At 36.4% G+C, this 20,882-nt stretch overlaps 2 protein-coding genes across 17 annotated transcripts in view; one reads left to right on the top strand and one right to left on the bottom strand.

Moving 5' to 3' along the window:
* LOC117066030 overlaps nucleotides 1-18,157 on the bottom strand; it is a 111,974-nt gene extending 93,817 nt beyond the window's left edge. Inside the window, exon 1 of the mRNA XM_033181537.1 lies at nucleotides 17,814-18,157. Coding sequence (XP_033037428.1) covers nucleotides 17,814-18,085 — 272 coding nt within the window. The 5' untranslated portion in view covers nucleotides 18,086-18,157. The remainder of the gene's footprint in view (nucleotides 1-17,813) is intronic.
* The window catches only part of PAM (peptidylglycine alpha-amidating monooxygenase), a 174,924-nt gene continuing 171,850 nt past the window's right edge, over nucleotides 17,809-20,882 (top strand). For 9 of the 16 annotated variants that reach the window (XM_033179022.1, XM_033179021.1, XM_033179018.1 and 6 more), the window contains exons 1-2: nucleotides 17,814-18,275; nucleotides 19,273-19,393. In XM_033179022.1, the coding sequence (XP_033034913.1) occupies nucleotides 18,184-18,275; nucleotides 19,273-19,393 (213 nt within the window). In that variant the 5' untranslated portion in view covers nucleotides 17,814-18,183. Of the gene's footprint in view, nucleotides 18,276-19,272; nucleotides 19,394-20,882 lie in introns of all 16 variants that reach the window. The other 7 variants (XM_033179016.1, XM_033179014.1, XM_033179013.1 and 4 more) reach the window with 3 other exon arrangements.

The following is a 20,882-nucleotide window of genomic DNA, read 5'->3' as shown; positions in this document are numbered from 1 at the left end:
GTTAGTGTCTCACTCTAAAATGCAAATACACAGTCACGAATCATCAGACTTTTTAGGGAGGTGTCTGGAGAAAGGGAGAATTTTGAAAAAGAGAGAGAGAGAGAAAAGAACTCAGCTGGAACAAACAGTGTAGGGAGGAACAGACAATAGAACTGAAACTAGAAAATGGAGAGAGTTGATAGGTAAAGTTAAGGAAATCTGAAAACAAAGAGACAGTGGAAAAGAAATACCAGGAAATTTTGAGGATCATTCAAGCACATCCAACATCTAAATACAGGAGTTTTAAAGAAGATGATAGAGATAAATGGGGAACAGAAATTGTCAAAGAATATGTAACAATATTTATCAGAATCACATCTTAAGTCTTCAGATTAGAATGGCCTAGCAAGATGAATGAGAAAAGACCCACATGAGGGCACATCAATAAAAGTTCACAACAGAAAGTCAAGGAGAAAACTTTAAAAACCTCCAGAGAATGGAGAGAGAAAGAGATTGAGATATCACAAATAAATTATAAAAAATCAAAATGGCACCTGAATTCTCAACAGAATTATATTGTTAAACATAGTAAAATTATCTTTTTATCTTTTTACTATCTTGTTAAAGATAGTAAAATTACATGCAGGTTAATATCATTCCGCTCTCTAAACTACTTCCTAAGACTATTCCAGTGAGAGTACTTCAGATGATAAGGGGCAAAATTTTTTAGGACAACTTATTTAGGTGGAAATGTCCTAAAGAAACTCAATTAAAACTGAAATCAGTCAGTGTTAACAATAGGATTATAAGTAAGAAGACAGAGGGACAATATCCTTAAAATTCTTAGAGGAAATGATTGTCATTATATAAACCCCTATCCATCCAAACATACTCATGGATATAGCTAAAATAAAGATATTCTCAACATGGATCTGGAACCATGCTCCAGTTCCTGAACTCTAGTAAAAAGAAAAAGGGGGCCGGGCACAATGGCTCCTGCCTGTAATCCCAGCACTTTGGGAGGTCAAGGCAGGCGGATCATGAGGTCAGGAGATTGAGGCCATCCTGGCTAACATGGTGAAACCCCGTCTCTACTAAAAATAAAAAAAAATTAGCCGGGCATGGTGGCACTCACCTGTAGTCCCAGCTACTTGGGAGGCTGAGGCAGGAGAATCGCTGGAACCCGGGAGGCAGAGGTTGCAGTGAGCCGAGATCACACCACTGCACTCTAGCCTGGGTGACAGAGCAAGACTCTGTCTCAATTAAAAAAAAAAAAAAGAAAAAGAAAAAGGTGCACAAGTAAAGGTAACAATCATGGGATACTACTTGGTTCAGTGGAGAACAATTAGTTATATAGTTTAACAACTTAAATATTAATTTAACCAAAAATTGTGATGTGAGTCTATTGGAATGCTGGTGGGATGTGATAGGAGACTTAAATTCTCATCTTCCAAAGAAGTCAATAGATAATTAATGGAACTGTGAAATTGATAAATTAGAATATCAACATATTCGGGAAAATGAATGTCAGTACCAGAATACTCTGCTAGAAGAGTGGAAAATAGTTGCATCTCAGGAGCAGGATTTGGAGTAGCTGGGCAAGGGAATGCTGTTTTCATTGTAGGTTTTTAGTACTATTTGACTTTTAACTATTTGTGTATATTACTCTCATTTTAAAAATCACTTAAACATTTATTTTCTATTTCAAAACTTGATATGTATCCAAATTTGGTATGCGCCATTTTCCCTAAACATTACTATGAGATTCTGAAGAACTGTGTCGTGTATTTCTTTATATTATTCCTTGTTCCATTCATTCACTTAACATTTACTAAGTATGTCAATGTGTTGTTGTGTGCTAGGTTTGGGGATATAACAGTGGAATGTGCAGGATGAAGCTTGATGTTCGCTGGGTTAAAAAAGACAAATGAGCTTTCTTCTGAACTGAGCATGTTTTATAAGCCCTTAGGAAACAAACATTGAGTAGAATTAAGCATGGATGAAGGTATTGAAATTCATATTCTGTCTTCTCTGTAACTGATATAAACTTCTTCATAAACCCTCATCCTGCTGAGTAGTTGGAAAATAATTAAATTTGCTCCTTATAGTTATCCGGCTCATCTGCTTTAATATTCTTTTTTCTTGTAAATATTTGAGTAATTTCTAAATTTAAGTCTCTGTAAGATGCTTGCCCTCTATCAGAGGTAAACTTGCCCTCTATCATTTTGTGTGAGTAGAGAGTTAGAAGAGCCTCCCTGTGAGCATCACTGATCACTGGCAGAGGGAAAAGGAGTGTGGTGAATTACACACTGGCTTTTAAAACTTCAGCGTTGACACAATTCACTTCTATTCCTCCTTATTGGCTAAAGGAGGTCACATGGCCACTTGGTGGCCAGTACTTGACTTCCCCACCAAGCGCGGGTGGGTGGGCGAGTGCGGTGGTGCTTTAAGCTGCACAGTTGTGGGGAGCGGAGCCACGTCTTCTTTACAGCAAATACAACGCCCTGCAAGAAATCAGGTATCTGGGAAATTCTGATGTGAAGAATCTAGAAGAAAGAAATGTAGAGGTAGAAAGAAGAGCAGGACTAACTACCGACTACCATTTGGTCTCAAATTCAAATTAATTAATTGGTGGGACAAATATGGGGCGACAGGAAACTCTTATTGGTAGGTTCTATTTTGGGAAGACAAAAAGCAGATTGGTTTATAGATTGAATCTGCTGGAACAGGAGGAAAGAGGGATTGGGAAAACCTAAAACTGACTGAGGAGAACTCTGCTCAGTAATCAGATGCACGATTAGTTTAGAAAATATTATTTTATGTGCATAAAAGTGGGATTGCTTTCCCTTAGAATTTTTCCATAATTTTATTACTATTGACTTTCTCCGTTGGAGAAAAATTTAAATACAAAAGATTCAGGAATGTGAGTGAATACTTAGGTTGTGTGTATATGTATTTTGATTATATATTGGAACACGTTGCATAATTAAACTTAAATATTTTAATGGTATCTCATTTGCTATATCCTTGGAGGATAATTGGAACTCGATAAAGAATATCCCCTCTAGTGTGTTTTTATTTTACCTACAAAGGCAGCCTTAATGAGCCTTTGTCTCATTACAATGTAATACTAATAGTGATTTAAATGTAAAAATGAAAGGAAAAATTTATCATAAATTTTATTCTCTTTTAGGCAAATAATACTGCTTAACTCACTCATTTTTCTGATTCTAAAATCAGCATTTAATTAAGATAAAGCTTACTGATAAAAGATGTTGACCTTTTTGATAGCCAGCACATTTTTGGCATTTTGTGAAAAGATAAGGAGACAATTACAAAGTTTAAGGAACAAGGAAAACAGGCCGTTTTAACATATTAATTTGGCTAATTCAGAATGAAACAATTAATAGTATTAATTCTTATAATAACTGTAGCCTTGAGTTCAAGAGAAATACAGCATGTTAATGCTATGTTATTATTTATGGAGAAAGGACTTTCACCTTTGTGTTTTTTTCCTTAGCCTTGTTTTAATTGTTCACATAGTTTAAACTGTGTTTTCTCATTATATTTGAATGCATTAATATTTATTAATATCATTCTTTCATCTCAGTCATTCAACTTATCTTTTCTATGTAACCATAGATGAAGGTATTGTGGAACAAAATACAAATTCTACTATGCCATAAAAGCAGTAATTTGTACAGCATATTCTTATTTTCCTAGATGTGTACCCAGCATAACCATTGTGGAAGCTGCTTTCCCCATTGGTATCTATCCCTGAATCAATGATGCAGTCATCTGCACCAGCCATTATGATGGTGGAAATGACTGGCCAGTCTAGCATTGACCATTAATTTTGAATACATCCTTGAAAATCATATTGAAAAATAAAATGGTCAGCTTCTTTTAAGTATCTGATATACCTCTGGACTGATCATGGGGACTACTGATTATTTTGAAGCTTTATTTTGTCAATGGAATTTTACAAGTTTTGACAATGACCTTCATGTGTTTTTAAATAAGAATAAATATGATCTTTACTAAATGTGTAAATTTTGTATCTTTATGAATAATTTATTTAAAAGCGTGATTCTCTGTTTTTTATCATTAGGTTTCTATTTTTTTCAAATGTTTAAAAACATAACCTTTCAAAAGGAATAACAGTTTTTGGTTGGGACTATTCGAAGTACATTTCTTTATCCAGAGTTTTACATAATGTTATGAGTTAGTCGTATCAGGATCAAAGAAGTTTTTTTTTTAATTTGTATGATTTCTTCACTGTTTTAAGGAGAGATGTAATTTTATGATAATAGAAATTAATATGGATCATAATGGGAAGCAAATTTAAAATATAAAATAAAATTTGTGCATATATGCTGACTTTTAAAATTCCACTTCAAAGGAACCACCTCCCAGCAAGATAATTCACATAAGCCCTTTAATTAGGAATAAATACTAAATTCGATAGAATTAAGTAAAAAATAGTAAACTTGATTACACATATAGCATTTAGTATTCCTATAGCACTTAGTCATATAGTACATTTGATCTTTTAAAATGCTTTAGCAACAGTAAGGTACATTTCTTGTCCGTATTCCTCTGAGGAAATAAGCAAGTATTACTAAGAATCTATTTGTGTAATTTAAATACTAAGCACCTAGTTAAGCACACCATTTTATATTTCATTTGTTCCAGAAACATCCAGCTACTTTTGGAATATAAATGTGCATAATTGACCTCCACTGCTGATTTCTTTGGGCAGTTGGTTCTGCAAGACTGCCTCTGTATAGTTTTCTTAAGTCATGCAACACACACTTAAGGCTAAGATATATAGTACCTGTCAGTGCCAGTACCTAATAAATGTTTCCTAATAATCCTGACATAACGTTGATTATTTCCTTGGAATACAAATTGTTATTCCTGATTAGTGAAGCATATTTCAAATGATTTGGTTGAGATTTTAGTTACATTTTTGCTAAATTATGGAGTTACCATTTTTGTTTTTATTTTTAGTGTTAGGAAGAGTATTTGAATTTGAGTTTTTAGCTGTTTTGTCCCTGACTCTTCAAAGATAGTCTGACGATGTTCTAGTACTCTGAAATAATAAAGATGAGCTATAAATAGGTTCAGAATAAACAGTGTAAATTTAGAAAAATAAAGTGAAGATTTTATATTTTATCCATTGAGAAAGCTAAATCTGAAACACTAATAACAACTTATGATCTCTCTGGTGCTTTACTCTTTTTAGAATTTGCTCAGATTATTTTTTTTTCTCACAGTAGCCATTTGGTAGAGAATTTATCAATACCATCTATTTAGACAGGGGGAATGAAAGTTTAGAAATGTGAAGGGAATCCCTTCAGGACATAGAACTATCACTTCTGACTTCAAGTCTGCACCCTCATTTTACACCAGTGGTTTTCGTTCATTGGCTCAGAATCCATGGGGGAGGCAGATTTAGGGTGAAGCCCAGAGTCCACTGCCGGGAAATGAGCATTGTGGGATATGAAACAAATAACACTTCTCACACTTATGTGTACTATTGTTTTGAATTATGTGTGACATAAAGTACAAATTTATTTAAAAGCATTACTGATTCAGTAATGGTTCAGCTTAGCCTTTATGTATTTTCCTAATAAATACCAGTAGTATAGCCTCTATCAAGTTGGTAGATCCTGCCTTGAATGCAGCCAAAGTTGCGTTTCAATCCCTGCCCCGCTACTTCTGGCAACATGATGTCCAACACGTTCCTTGACTTCTGTGCCTCTGTTTGCTCATCTGTAAAATGTAGATAATACTTAGACATAGCTTATATGATTTCATGAGCATTAAATGAAATTATACATGGAAATAATTTAAAAGGCTGCCTGGCATATAGCAACTACTCAAAAACTATTAATATTGTTTTAATTATTAATAGTGTCATTAAAATGTACAGTTCCATGAAATGTCCTCCTTTTAAAAAGGGATTTTTATACTTCAAAGATGGGAATGACTTCTCTATACTATACTGCCCGGGGGGCTCCTTATTTTGGTTTAAATTGGCAAATGTTGGGTATTTCACATTTTTCTGTGACTTAAAATCTCAACTTTTAGTTATGGTATAACTCAAGCTTAGGGCATGTAGCCTCAACAATGGAGAGAGAAAGCCAATAAGATCAACTGGATGTGCTTGGGCCTCACTTCCTTGATACTCCTGGAAGTCTACCTGGGATGTGTCTCAGGCCTGGAGGATCATGGACCTCATCTTTTTTCAGCTCTCATCTTCCATTCCAGGGTGCGTATTGCTAGTCACTGTGGGAAACCTTGTAAAAATTATTAAAAATTGGCAAAGAACAAGGCACTCTGTGAGCACCTTGTTAAAATAAACCACTTCTTCCTAAGCTCAAGACAGCAAGAAACAGTTTAATAGCAATGAGATAAACTCACCACCTGTTTGTGCAGCAGCATCAAAGAATTCTAACAAACGTAAGAATGCTTTGATCATTTTCAGCCAGAAGAAAATTATGAAGCTCTTCATTGATAGTTCACAGGGAATTTGGGGACGCTGATCAAAGAGAACTGTTAGTACTATAGACTAGAAATTAAAATATCTGCGTATAAGCTACTTCAGTACATTGTACTTCTTTCAGTGGTGAATTGCATATTTAAAAATTCAAATGGTTGTCTTATGATTAAGCTAAATTTTATTTTAGCCTCTGTGCCCTAAAATAAAAGACATTAAAATGTTTTTTAAGCAGTTTTGTTCTTTTGTTAATGACTTCCAAATTATCTAGTTGAGATGAATTGAGAGGGCAGTGTGTAGTTTACACTTTGCAGAATTCCTCTAAGGGATTCTAAACCCAACTGAGCAGAATTATTCAAATGAGAGAATGTTTTGACATTCTTTGATGATCTTTAAGAAAAATTTCCATATGTTTTTCAATTCTATAATAGGGTTATATGACTATAGATTTCACTTTTAAGTACTATAATAATACGGCTTTAAGAAAAGGATAGCAAAACTTTTGTAATAGGAAAGGGTGTGTTTATGGGCATTTTGTTGTACAAATTTGAACATTTGAAGTGGAAAACTTAAAAATCATTTGAAAATATGACTGTGCTATGGGAGAACACACTTCTGTATGAATAGCACCAGAAACAGAAGATAAAGGTCACTGTTGTTTTAAAGTGAAAATCTAGACATTTCCTATAGACTTTTAAAGAAAGAGAATCCTTATTTTTGTAACCTCATGGTCTGGGTCTGAGCTGGTTTTCATGTGTAGTTAATACCTCCCGCCTCTGAAGTCATTGGAACGCATTTAACAAAATATATATTAAAATGCTTCAGGAATAACTAGTATGCCTAAGGATGTGGAATCATAAACAGGAAAAAACGTCACAAACATCTCATTAAAAATGTGTTGATTGATTGTAAGAAAAGCAGAAGGAAAGGCAGATCCCCACCTTCAGACCCCATTCATTGAAGCCCGGTAAACTAAATATTTGCCCTTACATGTGGTTACCCTCCCTCCATTCTATACCAACTTCCTCCTAAAAATAAAAGAAACTAGTTTCACAAAGACCTACAAAAGAAGCACTACAAAGCATTAATGCGAAAGATCTTTCAATACCTAAATCAGTGGGTCATTCTATGATTCACATTTTTTTTTGGAAAAAATATTCGAGATTTGAAATGTAGTGGGGTCTTTGACATTACTTGCAAACTAGTTCCTGAAAAATTTTATCGAAGAGGAACAAAGTTCATTAATTTCTGCAATGGCATATTATGAACATAGTCTCTAAGTCTAGATTCTGCTGACTGACTTGCTTCATGAGTGAAGGCAGAGCTCACGGAGGGTTGTCCACCAAATAGCTCTGCAAAACCAGCCCAAAGTTCTGTTCCCCTGACTCAACAATGTTTCAAGGAGAAAGTAGGTGATAGCTGAAAAGGTGTTTTGTGCTCTTATGAAACTAAATTTTATGTGACGTCCTGAGTTTATAAATAAATAAGGTACCTGGTGGGCAAATGAGTAGGATACAAAGAAGTGGCCAACTCTCTGGTATCATCTGTAATGGTTAATGCTTTCCTCTGCAGTTCACCCATCTCTTGAGCACTTGCCAATTTGGTCTTTAGAGTAAAAAGATGTGTGCTGTTTGGAAGACAGGGATCTGTTTTATTTTACAGTAAAATATGCCAGCATTGTATTTGATACATGTGTTAGGAAGTAACATTTATATTAGTCAAAGCTGAGAAATTTAATTAAGAATTATGTGTCTTGTTATTTTCCCCATGGAAGTATTTACAGGGCTGAGCAATTTGATGACTAATGGACATATTTAAAGGGCATCTGTTACTGATCATGGAAACAAAAAATAAAATAAAATAATTTTTTTTACTTTTGGCAAGTTCTTATTGCAGTAGGATCATATGCTGAATGGTACCCCTGAGATTTTTTTTTCAGCATGTATGTTCTAATAGGTACCCAGCCAATTTTGACTTGCAAGGGAAAGATACTTCAAATTGGCTGCATGTTAGAAGACGTGAGTCCCAAACAAATCTGTGTGCAGAAAATACCATTCAATTTGCTATGTCTTGCTAATGAAGACAGCCTTAAAAAACAAACCATCAACAACAAAAAATACCCCAGCAACTTAGTACACCTAAGTGTGGTAAACCCTATGTTCCACCTAGGGTGAAGTTTACCTTCCTAGAGCAAGGGAGTCCCTCAGTGATCCCAACACAGATGATTTTAAGGTGTCAGCTAGTAATGTTAATGAGAAAAGCTGGCCAGGTATGAAAAAATACAAAAGGCAAAAAACAAATGGACAAACAACTGCACTTGAGAGCTGAGCAGCAGTTTAAACAACCACTCCTAGCCTCAGAGACTGAGAACAGATAGGGAGCAGTGGGCACAGTGGCAGTCTGCGGATTGCTGGCCACGTCAAAAAGGGAGTCACTACTTGGCTCAGCTAATTGTTGCTGTGTGGAAATGTGAGTCCAGTGATGCCAGATTTTTATGGCTCTTCAAGAGAGTGGAAATCTGGGTTTTATGTGAAATCTTTAATTTTGAAATGTTTATTCAGAGCTCAGATGTGGGGGAGGAGTTGGGAAAAAACCCGTGCAGGCCAAACAAAATCTTCTTTTGGATCAATTTGAATCATAAGCATAGGACTTCGATTTGTTACCTTCTGAATTAGCTAAATGAGTAATGTTTATAAAGTTGAAGAGGGAATGCTTCCTAGTATATGAATGGAAAAAAGACTAGGTGCGTAGTTAAGAGCTTCAACCATGGCGTCAGATTGCCTGTGTTTATGTCCTGGCTGGGTACTATGGGCATGTTACCAATTCGCTTTTTGTCTAGTTGCCACTTCAGTAAAATAGGAATGATAACGGTACAAATTTCATACAGTTGCTGTGAGGATTCAGAAGAGCTAGTTTATATAAACTGCTTAGTACAATGCCTGGCATATAGTAATTGCTCAATAAACATGAGCTATTCTTATTTTGCAAGAAAATGGTATTCAAAGGATTTACCTATTTGTTATACCTGAAGAAAATATCCCCTATGACTGTGGAGGGTCTGTTTTGTGTTGAAGAATATGGATTAAGAGCATGGATTCTAGAGTCAGCAGGCTAGGATTTGAATTCTTGCTGCTTTATCACAATGTAACCAGAACAAGTTAATTTTTCTGAGCTTTAGATTCCTCATGTATAAAACAGGATTATTAACCCATATTTCAAAGTCATAAGAATTCAGCAAGATAATACATGCAAAGTCAGTGTTGGCATATAAGTCAGTAAGTGTTACCTGTTGTTATGATTATTCTGTTAGGATATTTTCTCCCATTATTTGGAATTTCCATTTTTGCAAACACTTTTTTAACTTATTTGTTTCTTATTATATGTATTTAAAGCAAATGGCATTGCATTTGATTTACAAGTTAAGCTTCATCTTAATGAGCTACATTATAACAGTGGTTCTCAACCAGGTGATTTTACCCTTCAGAAGACATTTGGCAATATCTGGAGACATTTTTGGTTGCCATAACTGAGGGGAATGCTACTGGCATCTAGTGGGTGGAGGCCAAGGGTGCTGCTGAACACCCTGTAATACACAGGACAGCCCCCACAACAAAGAATGGTTCAGCCCAAAATGTTGATAGTGCTGAGTTTAAGAAACTCTGCATTGCCGCTATATAGCCACCATGACATTTAGTTTGTAATGTTCTTGCTAAGCAGAGGAAGAATTTTTCTTTTATCAAAACATTACCTAACTTTCAGATAGCAGTTAACAGGTAAATGGAAATCAATAGAACCATATTTAATAAAATATTTTTAAATGCATATATTCCTATTTTCTTCTAGTTACAAAATTAATACAAGCCAGTGAAAATTAAAAGACTACAAAAGCATTATAAATAGACAGTGAACTCCACCTTTTCCCCAACCATCTCCATAGAAAATCTCTGGAAATGCAACAGTTTAAGTTATATTACTTCAGACTTTTAAATACAGTCACATGCCTCATAACGATACTTTAGTCAATGTCAGAACACATATGTGATGGTGGTCCCATAAGATTATAATAGAGCTGAAAAATTCCTATCACCGGCCGGGCGCAGTGGCTCAAGCCTGTAATCCCAGCACTATGGGAGGCCGAGACGGGCAGATCACGAGGTCAGGAAATCGAGACCATCCTAGCTAACACGGTGAAACCCCGTCTCTACTAAAAAATACAAAAAAAACTAGCCGGGCGAGGTGGTGGGTGCCTGTAGTCCCAGCTACTCGGAAGGCTGAGGCAGGAGAATGGCGTGAACCCAGGAGGCGGAGCTTGCAGTGAGCTGAGACCCGGCCACTGCACTCCAGCCTGGGCGACAGAGCGAGACTCCGTCTCAAAAAAAAAAAAAAAAAAAAAATTCCTATCACCTAGTAACACTGTAGTCATCATAATGTCAACGCATTACTCATGTGTTTGTGGTAATGCTGGTGTTAACAAACCTACTGCCCTGCCAGTCACATAAAAGTTTGGCACATACGATTATGTGCAGTACATAATACTTGATAATGATAATAAACGACTGTATGATTGGTTTATGCATTTACAATACTGTACTTTTTTATCTTTATTTTAGAGTGCACTCCTTCTACTTAACAACAACAACAAAAATGTTAACTGTAAAACAGCCTGAGGCAGGGTTTTCAGGAGGCATTTCAAAAGGCATTGTTATCATAGGAGATGACTGTTCCGTGTGCCATCGCCCAGAAGACCTTCTGATGGGACAAGATGTGGAAGTGAAAAACTAATATTGATCATCCTGATCTTGTGTAGGCCTAGGCTAGTGTGTGTGTGTGTGTGTGTGTGTGTCTTCACTTTTAACAAAAAAAGCTTAAAAAGTTTAAAAAAGATTTTTTTAAAACTTATAAAGATATAAAGAAAGAAAATATTCTATATAATTGTACAACACATTTGCTTTTTAAGCTAAATTTTATTGCAAAAGAGTTAAAAAGTTAAACAATTTTTAAAAGTTTATAAAGTAAAAAGCTACACTACACTAAGATTAATTTATTATTAAAGAAAGATTTTTAAAATAAATTGAGTATAGCTTAAAGGAAACTGCATAAAATCTCCTGTACAGTTTTATAAAGTCTATAGTAGTGCACAGTAATATCCTAGGCCTCTCACTCACCACTTACTCACTGACTCACCCAGAGCAACTTCCAGTCCTGAAGCTCCATTTATAAGTGCCGTATACAAATGTACCGTTTCTTATATACCATATTTGTACTGTACCTTTTCTATGTTTAGATACACAGATACTTAGCATTGTGTTAGAGTTGTTTCCAGTAATCACTATAATAACATGTTGTACAGGTTTGTAGCCTAGGAGCAATAGACTATATAGAGCCTAGGTGTGTCATAGGCTATACCATCTAGGTTTATGTAAGTACACTCAATGATGTTCACACAAGAATGAAATGGCCTAACATAACAATGCATTTTTCAGGACGTAACCCCATTGTTAAGTGACACACGACTCTCTATAAGTATGCTGTTCTATAATAAACTGTTTAAAAATTTAAGTCTTTTTTCTTCCTGACTAGTTCAGTCCTAAAGCAACTATCTAGGGCAAAGCAGGGTAGATATTGAGGAAGGGTTGCCTGGCATGGGGCATTGGAGCCCATATTAGGTAGGGAGGCATCCATATGATGGGGTTGGTGACCTGACATGGAGTATCAGAGCCCAAACAGGGTGAGGATGTGTGCGCAGCCTGGTATAAGGTGTTCACAAAGGGCAGGTGAAATAAAGAGCACAAAGAGGAAGTTCTGGTGCAGGGCTTTGAGCCCAGGTGGGAAAAGGGGCATAAAGCAAGGAAATGTTCAAAGGATGGTAGGAATATGTCAAAGGCCAGCACTTTGGAAGGGTGAGGTGGGCGAATAAGCTTGAGTCCAGGAGTTCGGGACCAGCCTGGGAAACATGGTGAAACCCTATCTCTACAAAAAAAACATTAGGCGGGTGTGGTGGTGCACACCTGTGGTCCCAGCTATTTGGGAGGCTGAGGTAGAAGGATCGCCTGAGCCCAGGAGGTGGAAGTTGCAGTGAGCTAAGATCATGCCACTATACTCCAGCCTGGGCAACAGAGCGCAAGACCCTGTCTCAAAATGATGATGATGATAATAATAATAATAATAATAATAATAATAATAAAATAACCTCTTCACCAAAGCATATTAATTATAAAGGGAAAAAATAGTTAACAGTATGGTGGAAACAGCTGGAAGACATCAACTTAATCAAATGGTCAAAGTTAATATTGTCAGTAATGAGACAAGTCACAATCATGGCCACTTAATAAAATGCTGTGGTAGACAGCTTCCAAGCGATGGTCCTCCCCACCTAGCTATTCATGCCATGGGTAGTCTTCTCCTTCAGTGGGTGAGGCTGACCTGTATAGCCAGCAGGATGTTAGAGAAATGATGGTGTGTGGCTTCTGATGCTACATAATAAGAGACCGCTCCCTCTGGAGGAAGCCAGGTGCCATGTTGTGAAGACACTCAAGTAACCTGACAGAGAGGCCACATATTGAGGACATGTGTTTTCTGCCAACAACCAGCACTAACTTGCCAGCCATGTGAGCAAGCTACCTTGCAAGCAAATCTTCCAGCTCTAGTCAAGCCTTCAGATGGATGCAGTTCTGGTTCACATCTAAACCACAACCTGGTAAGAGAACCTCCCAGCTAAGCTTTTCCTGATGCACAGAAACTATGAAAGATAATGCTTATTGTTTTCACTTACTATGTTTTTGGGGTAATTAGATATGCAGCAATGGACAATTAATACAGATGTAGTGAGAAGAACACACCATCATTTCCGTCATACTCCTGCCAAAGATGCATAACCTGAATCTGGTCCTAATGAAACATAAAATAAACACTAACTGAGAGGCATTCTGCAAAATAACTAGCCTGTAATCTTCCATAGAGTCAAGGTCATAAAAGCTAAAGACAGACTGAGAAACTATCTGGAGTGAAGCAGACTGGAGACATGACAACTTTCCTTGGAACACCTGATTCTGAACTGGATGATTTTGCTAATAAAAGACATTATTGGGACAGTGGGCAAGTTTGGAACCTGAGGATTAGATGTTAGTAATGTATTCACGTGAATTTTTTTTATTTTGATGGTTTTATTGAGGTCATGTAGCAGAATGTATTCGTTTTTAGGACGTCACACTAAAGTGTTTAGGAATGATGGAGCACCAGGTCAGTAACTCTAAAATGATTATGGAAAAAAGTTATTTGTACTATACTTGCAGCATTTCTATAATTTTCAGGTTCTTTAAAAATTTGTAAGCTATGCAAAAAAATATGTTATAGGATATGCCTTTGGAGGCCAGACGTGGTGGCTCATGCCTGTAATCTGAGCACTTTAGGAGGCTGAGACAGGCAGATCACGTGAGCTCAGGAGTTGGAGACCAGCCTGCGAAACTTGGCAAAAACTTGTCTCTACAAAAAATACAAATATTATCAGGGCATGGTGGTGTATGTCTGTAGTCCCAGCTACTCGGGAGGCTGAAGCAGGAGGATTGCTTGAGTCTGGGAGGCAGATGTTGGAGTGAGCCAAAATCGCACCACTGCACTCCAGCCTGGGCTACAGAGTAAGACCCCGTCTCAAAAATACATACATACATACATACATACATACATAAATAAATAAATAAATAAATGCCCTTGGCTTTAAAAATAGACACATAGTGTCTTTTTGTTTTGTTTTGTTTTTAAGGGATGCATAGTATTTTGGTTTTTATAACTCTAAGTTTTTTTTCCCACAAATCTCCTACTGAAGGACATTTAAATTGCTTTCAGTTCTTTTGCCATTATAAACATCCAGGTCTTTGTTATTACGAACAATACTAATAAACATTTTTATAAACATAGTTGTGCCTTGTTCAGTTTTTGCCTAAGAATTAATCCTCAGAAGTCAAATTGCTATGTAAATGGATATGCACCCTTTAGTCAGTTTAATCATAAGTCATTCAAGGAAACTGCATAAAATCCCCTTAAAAGAAAATGAAATTTACAGTTTGGTAGTCATTTTTATTTGTTTTTCTCCAGCAGAAAGTAATTTCTATAAGAGTGGGAACTTTATCTGTCTTGATTATCACCATCCCCAGCATTCAGTCTCAGGCATTCAATATATATTTGTTGCAGCAACAATAATAGGGAACATTTATTATGTGTCCAACACTGTTCTAAGGGTACTAATTTAGTTTTTCCTGGCAACAGCCCAATGAGGTAGGTAATATGATTATGTCCATTTTGCAGATGAAGAAACTGAAGCTAGAGAGGTTAGGTACTTGTCTATTTTCACACAGTTAATACATAGTGGACCCAGGAATCAGGCAGTTTTCCTTCAGTTTACAGGTACCCACTATGCTGTACTGGGTCTCTTATTAATGAATACACGAATGAATGGTCAAAATGGCCATTATATTTATTTTGCTCTTTGACCAGTAACAAATGCCAGCTATCTTTTTTTTTTTTTTTAATGAAAATTAGAAGGAATGGACTGCCTACTTTGTAAGAGCCAAGTTAGTTTTATGGTCCTCTGGACTAAGTTGTACTTAACTACTACTAATACTCCTCCTGGAATTAATATCCATATAGGTATAGGTTATAAATCATTCTTACCTGAAGATTTTATGAATATGTAAACAGAACATTTGCTTTGTATTACAAATAAAATAGTAAATCTGGGCCTGCAGCTTGAGTCTAGGAGGCAGAACTTTTATTACTTTAGGAACATACTCTGTTCCCCAGCTGGGCTCCTTTGCTCCTGCCATTTCCCTGTTCCTGTAATGCTCATTGTCCTCCTCCCACAGTGGAAACTCCAACTGTCCTCCAAGGCGTGCTCGATAGGCACCCCTTCCACTGAATACTGCTTTACTCTTCTTTTTTCTTGCCCTCCTTTTGAAGATGTTTTCCTTCTTCAAAATTCTGAGTCTCTTTTTATAGTACTCATATAGAATACTACATTCTAAATATACCTTATGTTACTGTGTAAAGTTCTCATCTCCCTTAATAGACTATATTCTTTTTTAGTTTTATTCATTTTATAAAACTCCAGTATGTATTACAATCTTTTGTATGAAGTACTGAAACTAAGGGTTTTTTTTTTCTTTTTGATGAGTGAAGGAATTATCTCAGCGAAATATATTTAAAAATTTTAAATCTTAAATAAGAGTACTAATAAAATGTGATTATTATATGTTCTACATTATCCAGAATTATAAAAAAAAAAATGGGTGGACTTTTTTTTTTTCATATGAGGATTTGTATTTTGTCTTTAGCTTACAAGTCATCCAGAAACAAGAAGCATAATTAGCTTTCATTTTTATAAGACCTTTTGTTCTATTCATGGCTACAAATACCAACTTTGCTTCTACCCACAACTTTAATTCCCTTTTCTTTAAGTGGGTGGTTTAGGGACATCAAAGGTAATAAAATCAAAGAGATAAGTGGAATATTTTTTTCAAAGGCTAGTACTTAAGGGTGTGTTCCTGTTAGAGAATTTTAATACTTAATTTGTTTTCAAGTGTTTGTGTAATACCAAATCTCCTTGCCAACTGGAAGAGGGACTGTCCTTGAATCCTGTTCTGAATGAAATATTAAAATATAACCCCTTCTTCACACATATATATATATATATTAAAAAAAACAAGAACTTCAGTGAATGTGAAGTATTGTCATTTGATAGGATTATACTTTGTTGCTAGCAAAGGCCATAGCATAGCCTTCAGGCCAATTGTTTCTCTTCCTCCATGAGGAATTCTTTCCTTTACCCACAGGATAAGGATAAAGCTGAAGGTTTTTGTTTCTGAAAGCTCAAACAGCAAGCCAAAGAGACAGTTCAAACAAATATTAATCAGTCTTTTAAAAATGTCATTGCTTATGTAAATTAGCTGGTCTTTGACTGCTGGTGAGCCTCAAGCATCCTTGAATTGGTTGGATGTTAAGTTTTATTTATATTTGGTATATGGTATGTTTCTTCTATCTATAAAACACTGATCATGAAGAATCTCATTTCATTTAAGGTTAGTGCTTTTTTATTTGTTTTGGCTCTAGGTTTTTGTTTTGTTTCATTTTGTTTTAGATTAGCTTCACTATCTTGTGATTTCCAGAGGCTGATGTATTACTGTGAAGTATTTCAATATGATTTTTCCTTATTTTTTCTTTTTACTGTTACACATCTTCCCATATAATTCATTTGAGATTCTTGGAACCATGTTTATAGTTACTGATTAAAATAAAACTTTAATCTCTTTATTTGGAAGTACAGTATTTTTATATTGTGAATTATACAGTTTTAATTTATGCCTTCAGACTAAAATTTGCAGGTTTGATACATAGTCTTAAATATATTCAGTCAAAATATGAATATTTTCAAGTTTAGCCTAGTTGAGTCCTCTTATAACACACTGAGCTGTAACACTGGTTCTTCATGGCCTCTCATTTGTATTAATGTGATGTTCTTGATCATAACCTTTGTCGATAAAATTCATCTGGAGGGGCAGCTTAGAGTCTCCCTACTCTTTCTAATTATGTTGTAAAACTCCAGACTTTGGAAAGGATATCTTTTGGAAGGCATGCCTTAAGTACAAAATTATTATTTTGCATACGAGATGCAGGATTTTTAAATGGGCATTTATATCTTGTATATCATGTTAGCTGTAGAGTTTTGGTTTGTTTTAAAATAATTCTGAGAACTTGGGCAATTCTGTGATGATCCTTGGGAGTTCTTGGTAGGAGGTATCTTTTCCTCTTGGATCTATAGCTCTGTGATGCATGTATATAAACATGCCTTTGTTCTCAAAGTCTTTTCCTATCTGATTACTGTGGTATCCAAGTGCTTTGTCTTTGCCTCTCTTCGTTTTGTTTTGTTTTGTTTCCTTGTGCCTTAGCCAGTCATTTGTATGATGTTTACATTCAGCAAAGAGGTGTTAAGAGCATTTTTGCTGAGAGAAAACTGATAGAGGAAGTAAGCAGAAATTCAGAGTGGGGTGGCTGTGAGGGATAAAGGGGGGAAGAAGTAGGAAAAGAAAACAGGAGTGGGTCCGAGGGAGGAAGAGCAAGCAAAGACAGAACACCGGCTCTACAGGGGCTACGCCGTGGGGATTCGTGAAATCTAGGGGGCTGGCTGTGGGGGAGGGAGCTCAACAGACCAGCATTTTCCCCAGGCTTGGGCGCAAGCTTGTGAAACTACTAATCTATTAAAGAACCTCAGCTGGGATTTGCTGAGGACAAATGCTGTAACGTGTTAGTCATCCATTATCTGCTTCTATTTTTGCAGGTTCTGAATGATGACTGACGCGGGTTTGGGTGATACCCCTCACAGTCCCTGTCATTCCGGAGTGATAAGGCACCCGCGCGTCTAGCCCCAGCGCCAGGGCACGCTAGCGGCGCTGGAGGGAGGAAAGCTTCCGCCTGCGGGTCGGACAAAAGTCCCGCCTGCCTACGGCTTTCTGCCCGCCGCTCGTGACCGAGACGCCTCGCCGCGGCCAGCTTGCTGCTCTCGCGGGCGGATGGTGTGTGACCGCCGCAGGACGCCCGCCGCGCCCGGGCCATGAAGTAGCGGTTGCTGGCGGCGCCGCTGCCCCACCGCCGGCCCCAGCCCCGCTCTGCGCTGCCCGGTCCTTTCCCGGCGGGGCCGGAGCGGCGTGGACATGGCTGGCCGCGTCCCCAGCCTGCTAGTTCTCCTCCTTGTTTTTCCAAGCAGCTGTTTGGCTTTCCGAAGCCCACTTTCTGTCTTTAAGAGGTGGGTGTTCGTTGTTCGGGTGCTTTCTGTGCATGCTGTTGAGAAATGTAATCACTTTTATGAACCTGAGTGTTGGCAAAATAGACGAGGTTGATGTTCTTTGCTGGAATGACTTGGAATTTTAGCGCAGTAACTTCTTGTGAAGTCCCCTGTGCAGAAAAAGCCCACTGTATTGTAGCCAAGCAGTTCTGGCTTTCAAAACTCCAATTAGAAGTTGTGATTTCCAATACTAATCACTCCCTCTTGGGGAGGTATTTCAGGAACTACAATATAATCGCTTAGACTTGAATACCTTCTTGTTTATAACAGCTCGAAGAATAAAATATAAAGATACATCAGTGTCGAGGAGAAGCAGATCATAGACTGTAATAGCTCACAAGGAAACACTGAGCTGTATACAAACGCCTCATAATTACCTTATTAAATATTTGTGTACTTGTACATTTGTAATTCACATCGCAGTCTTTTATTTCTTCCTCCTAACAGCTCTGCCTCCTAGCAACATTATGGTTGACTTTCTTGTTTCTAGCTAGTAATTCTGGACACCGAGAATAGTTACAAAAATTTTTACTGGGTTATGGTTAATATTTCTGCCATTTGAAAATTGGCATGCCTGTGATAATTTGTAATTTATTAATACTGTATCTTCATTAACTTGAAACAAATATATGTTTTGACATACATATTTTTATATGACATAATTTTTAAATAAATTTTCAGTAAAAACATATAAGTTTTTATTGAATGGAGTTTTAGATGTAGCCTGGTTGATTGCATTGGTTATATTTTGTTTACAAATTAGGTATATACTGTTATTGGACTATAAAATGAAAATCTGAGTATGTTTAAGAAAATTATATAGTCATCACATCTTTAGAGTTTTCATTGGGTTTAAATCAATCATCTTTAAGGTCACAGAATTCCTTTCTTTCCCCTTCTCATGTTGAGTTTAGATCCCATTATGTTCAAGAATATTGAAATTGCCCTCTTTTTTAAGGTTTAAAGAAACTACCAGACCATTTTCCAGTGAATGTCTTGGTACCACCAGACCGATAATTCCTATTGATTCATCAGATTTTGCATTGGATATTCGCATGCCTGGGGTTATACCTAAACAGGTGAGAGGAATTCTGTCTTTCTTATTCACTTGTTCTGCATACAATCTATAGTTAAAGTAAGGAAACTGCATTCACAGCTGTAGTAACTTCCTTAAACATATGCATTTGCTTTCAAGAATCCAGCTAAGGCTAGAATAATTGAGTATTATAAAGAGGGTTAAGTCTTTCAAGGTGAATCTTTCACTTAAATTTTGTTTTTAAAATTTTACTTATATTGTCATTTGTGGTTTGAAATGGAATGTCGAAAATTTACATTTTGAGATTCTCTGTGGAGTAGTTAGCCTCTGTAATGCAGCATGCAAGTATGCATTAAAATATGAAAAATTATTCTAATAAAGGAAAATGATATTGAGCAGCTGCATTTAGCTACTTTAAGTATCCTTTTATTGCAACCACAAGTAAAGAAATAAAAATGCTTTTACTGCTAAGAATTTGAAAAACAAAACATTCCACACTTTTAAAAGTTAAGAAAACTGTTCATACAGGTGGCTGATTGTGAGTTTTCTTTAGCCTAAGTTGCTTGATATAAGAGATGTATTTTGAAATAATGGCAAAGCTCATATAAGTCTGACTTACAGAGCATTTTGAGTAGAACTAGGTTGTTGCTAAGGCTTTCCCTCTTTTAGGTACACACAAGAAGCTCAAGCCCACTGCTGTCATGTGTGCAAGGTGTTTCATTAAGCATAAAAAGGCTACAATTAATTATGCTTTGCAGCCAGGCAGTGCAGGGATTTATGTGTGTCGTTAAAAGATAGTCCTCTTCTTTTGAAGGGCTGCAGAGACAGGGAAAGACCTGGATGTTGTAGAGCTGCAGTGGCTGATGACTCACTGTTGCAGATAACATTCCATTTTTCTTTTCTTTTTTATTTTATTTTCAGTACTAGGAAAATAAAGGTATTTGTATTCTACTTATTGGGCAGAATTCCCTTTGCAATTGACATCCAAAAGCTCTAGAGAATACGCATGGGCCTTTTTTCGGGACTAAGAATTGGCATTCATTTATTTGAAGACCTGTGTATGATTGTCTGTAAATAACTACCACTGTAAAAATGACTTTCACTCCCTCCTCATCGCCAAATGACCATGCAGATGACTTTTTCAATTGTGACTGTGCTAGCTTTTAATTTCATAAGCTTTTTATTTAGTATTTAACCACAAAAAGTGTGATGAGATTGAGACTAGTAGAGAAGAACAACAGTTGCTCACTTATGAAGCGTGCCTCTTTTCTCACTTTAAAAAGTGGGGTTTCCCCCTATATTTGCTTGAACTGAATGTATTTCTTTAAAAATATCCACTAATTGGGTTTTCAAGCACTCTTTTCCCACAAGAATATTATTTTATCAAATAGTCTTTTGTTGTGGCTCATTATTATTGTTATTCTTTCTTCTCATTATTTAAGAGTAATAATATTTAAATTACTTAATAATAATGGGCAACTGCAGTGGGGTCAGTAATCTCAGAAAGAGGTCTTAGAGGAATTGATTATAAA

The sequence above is a fragment of the Trachypithecus francoisi genome, unplaced genomic scaffold, assembly GCF_009764315.1.
Source record: "Trachypithecus francoisi isolate TF-2019V2 unplaced genomic scaffold, Tfra_2.0 Lachesis_group2, whole genome shotgun sequence".
Taxonomy (NCBI): Eukaryota; Metazoa; Chordata; class Mammalia; order Primates; family Cercopithecidae; genus Trachypithecus; species Trachypithecus francoisi.
The sequence above is the reverse complement of the archived record's forward strand: the minus strand, read 5'-3'. Positions and strand labels throughout refer to the sequence as shown.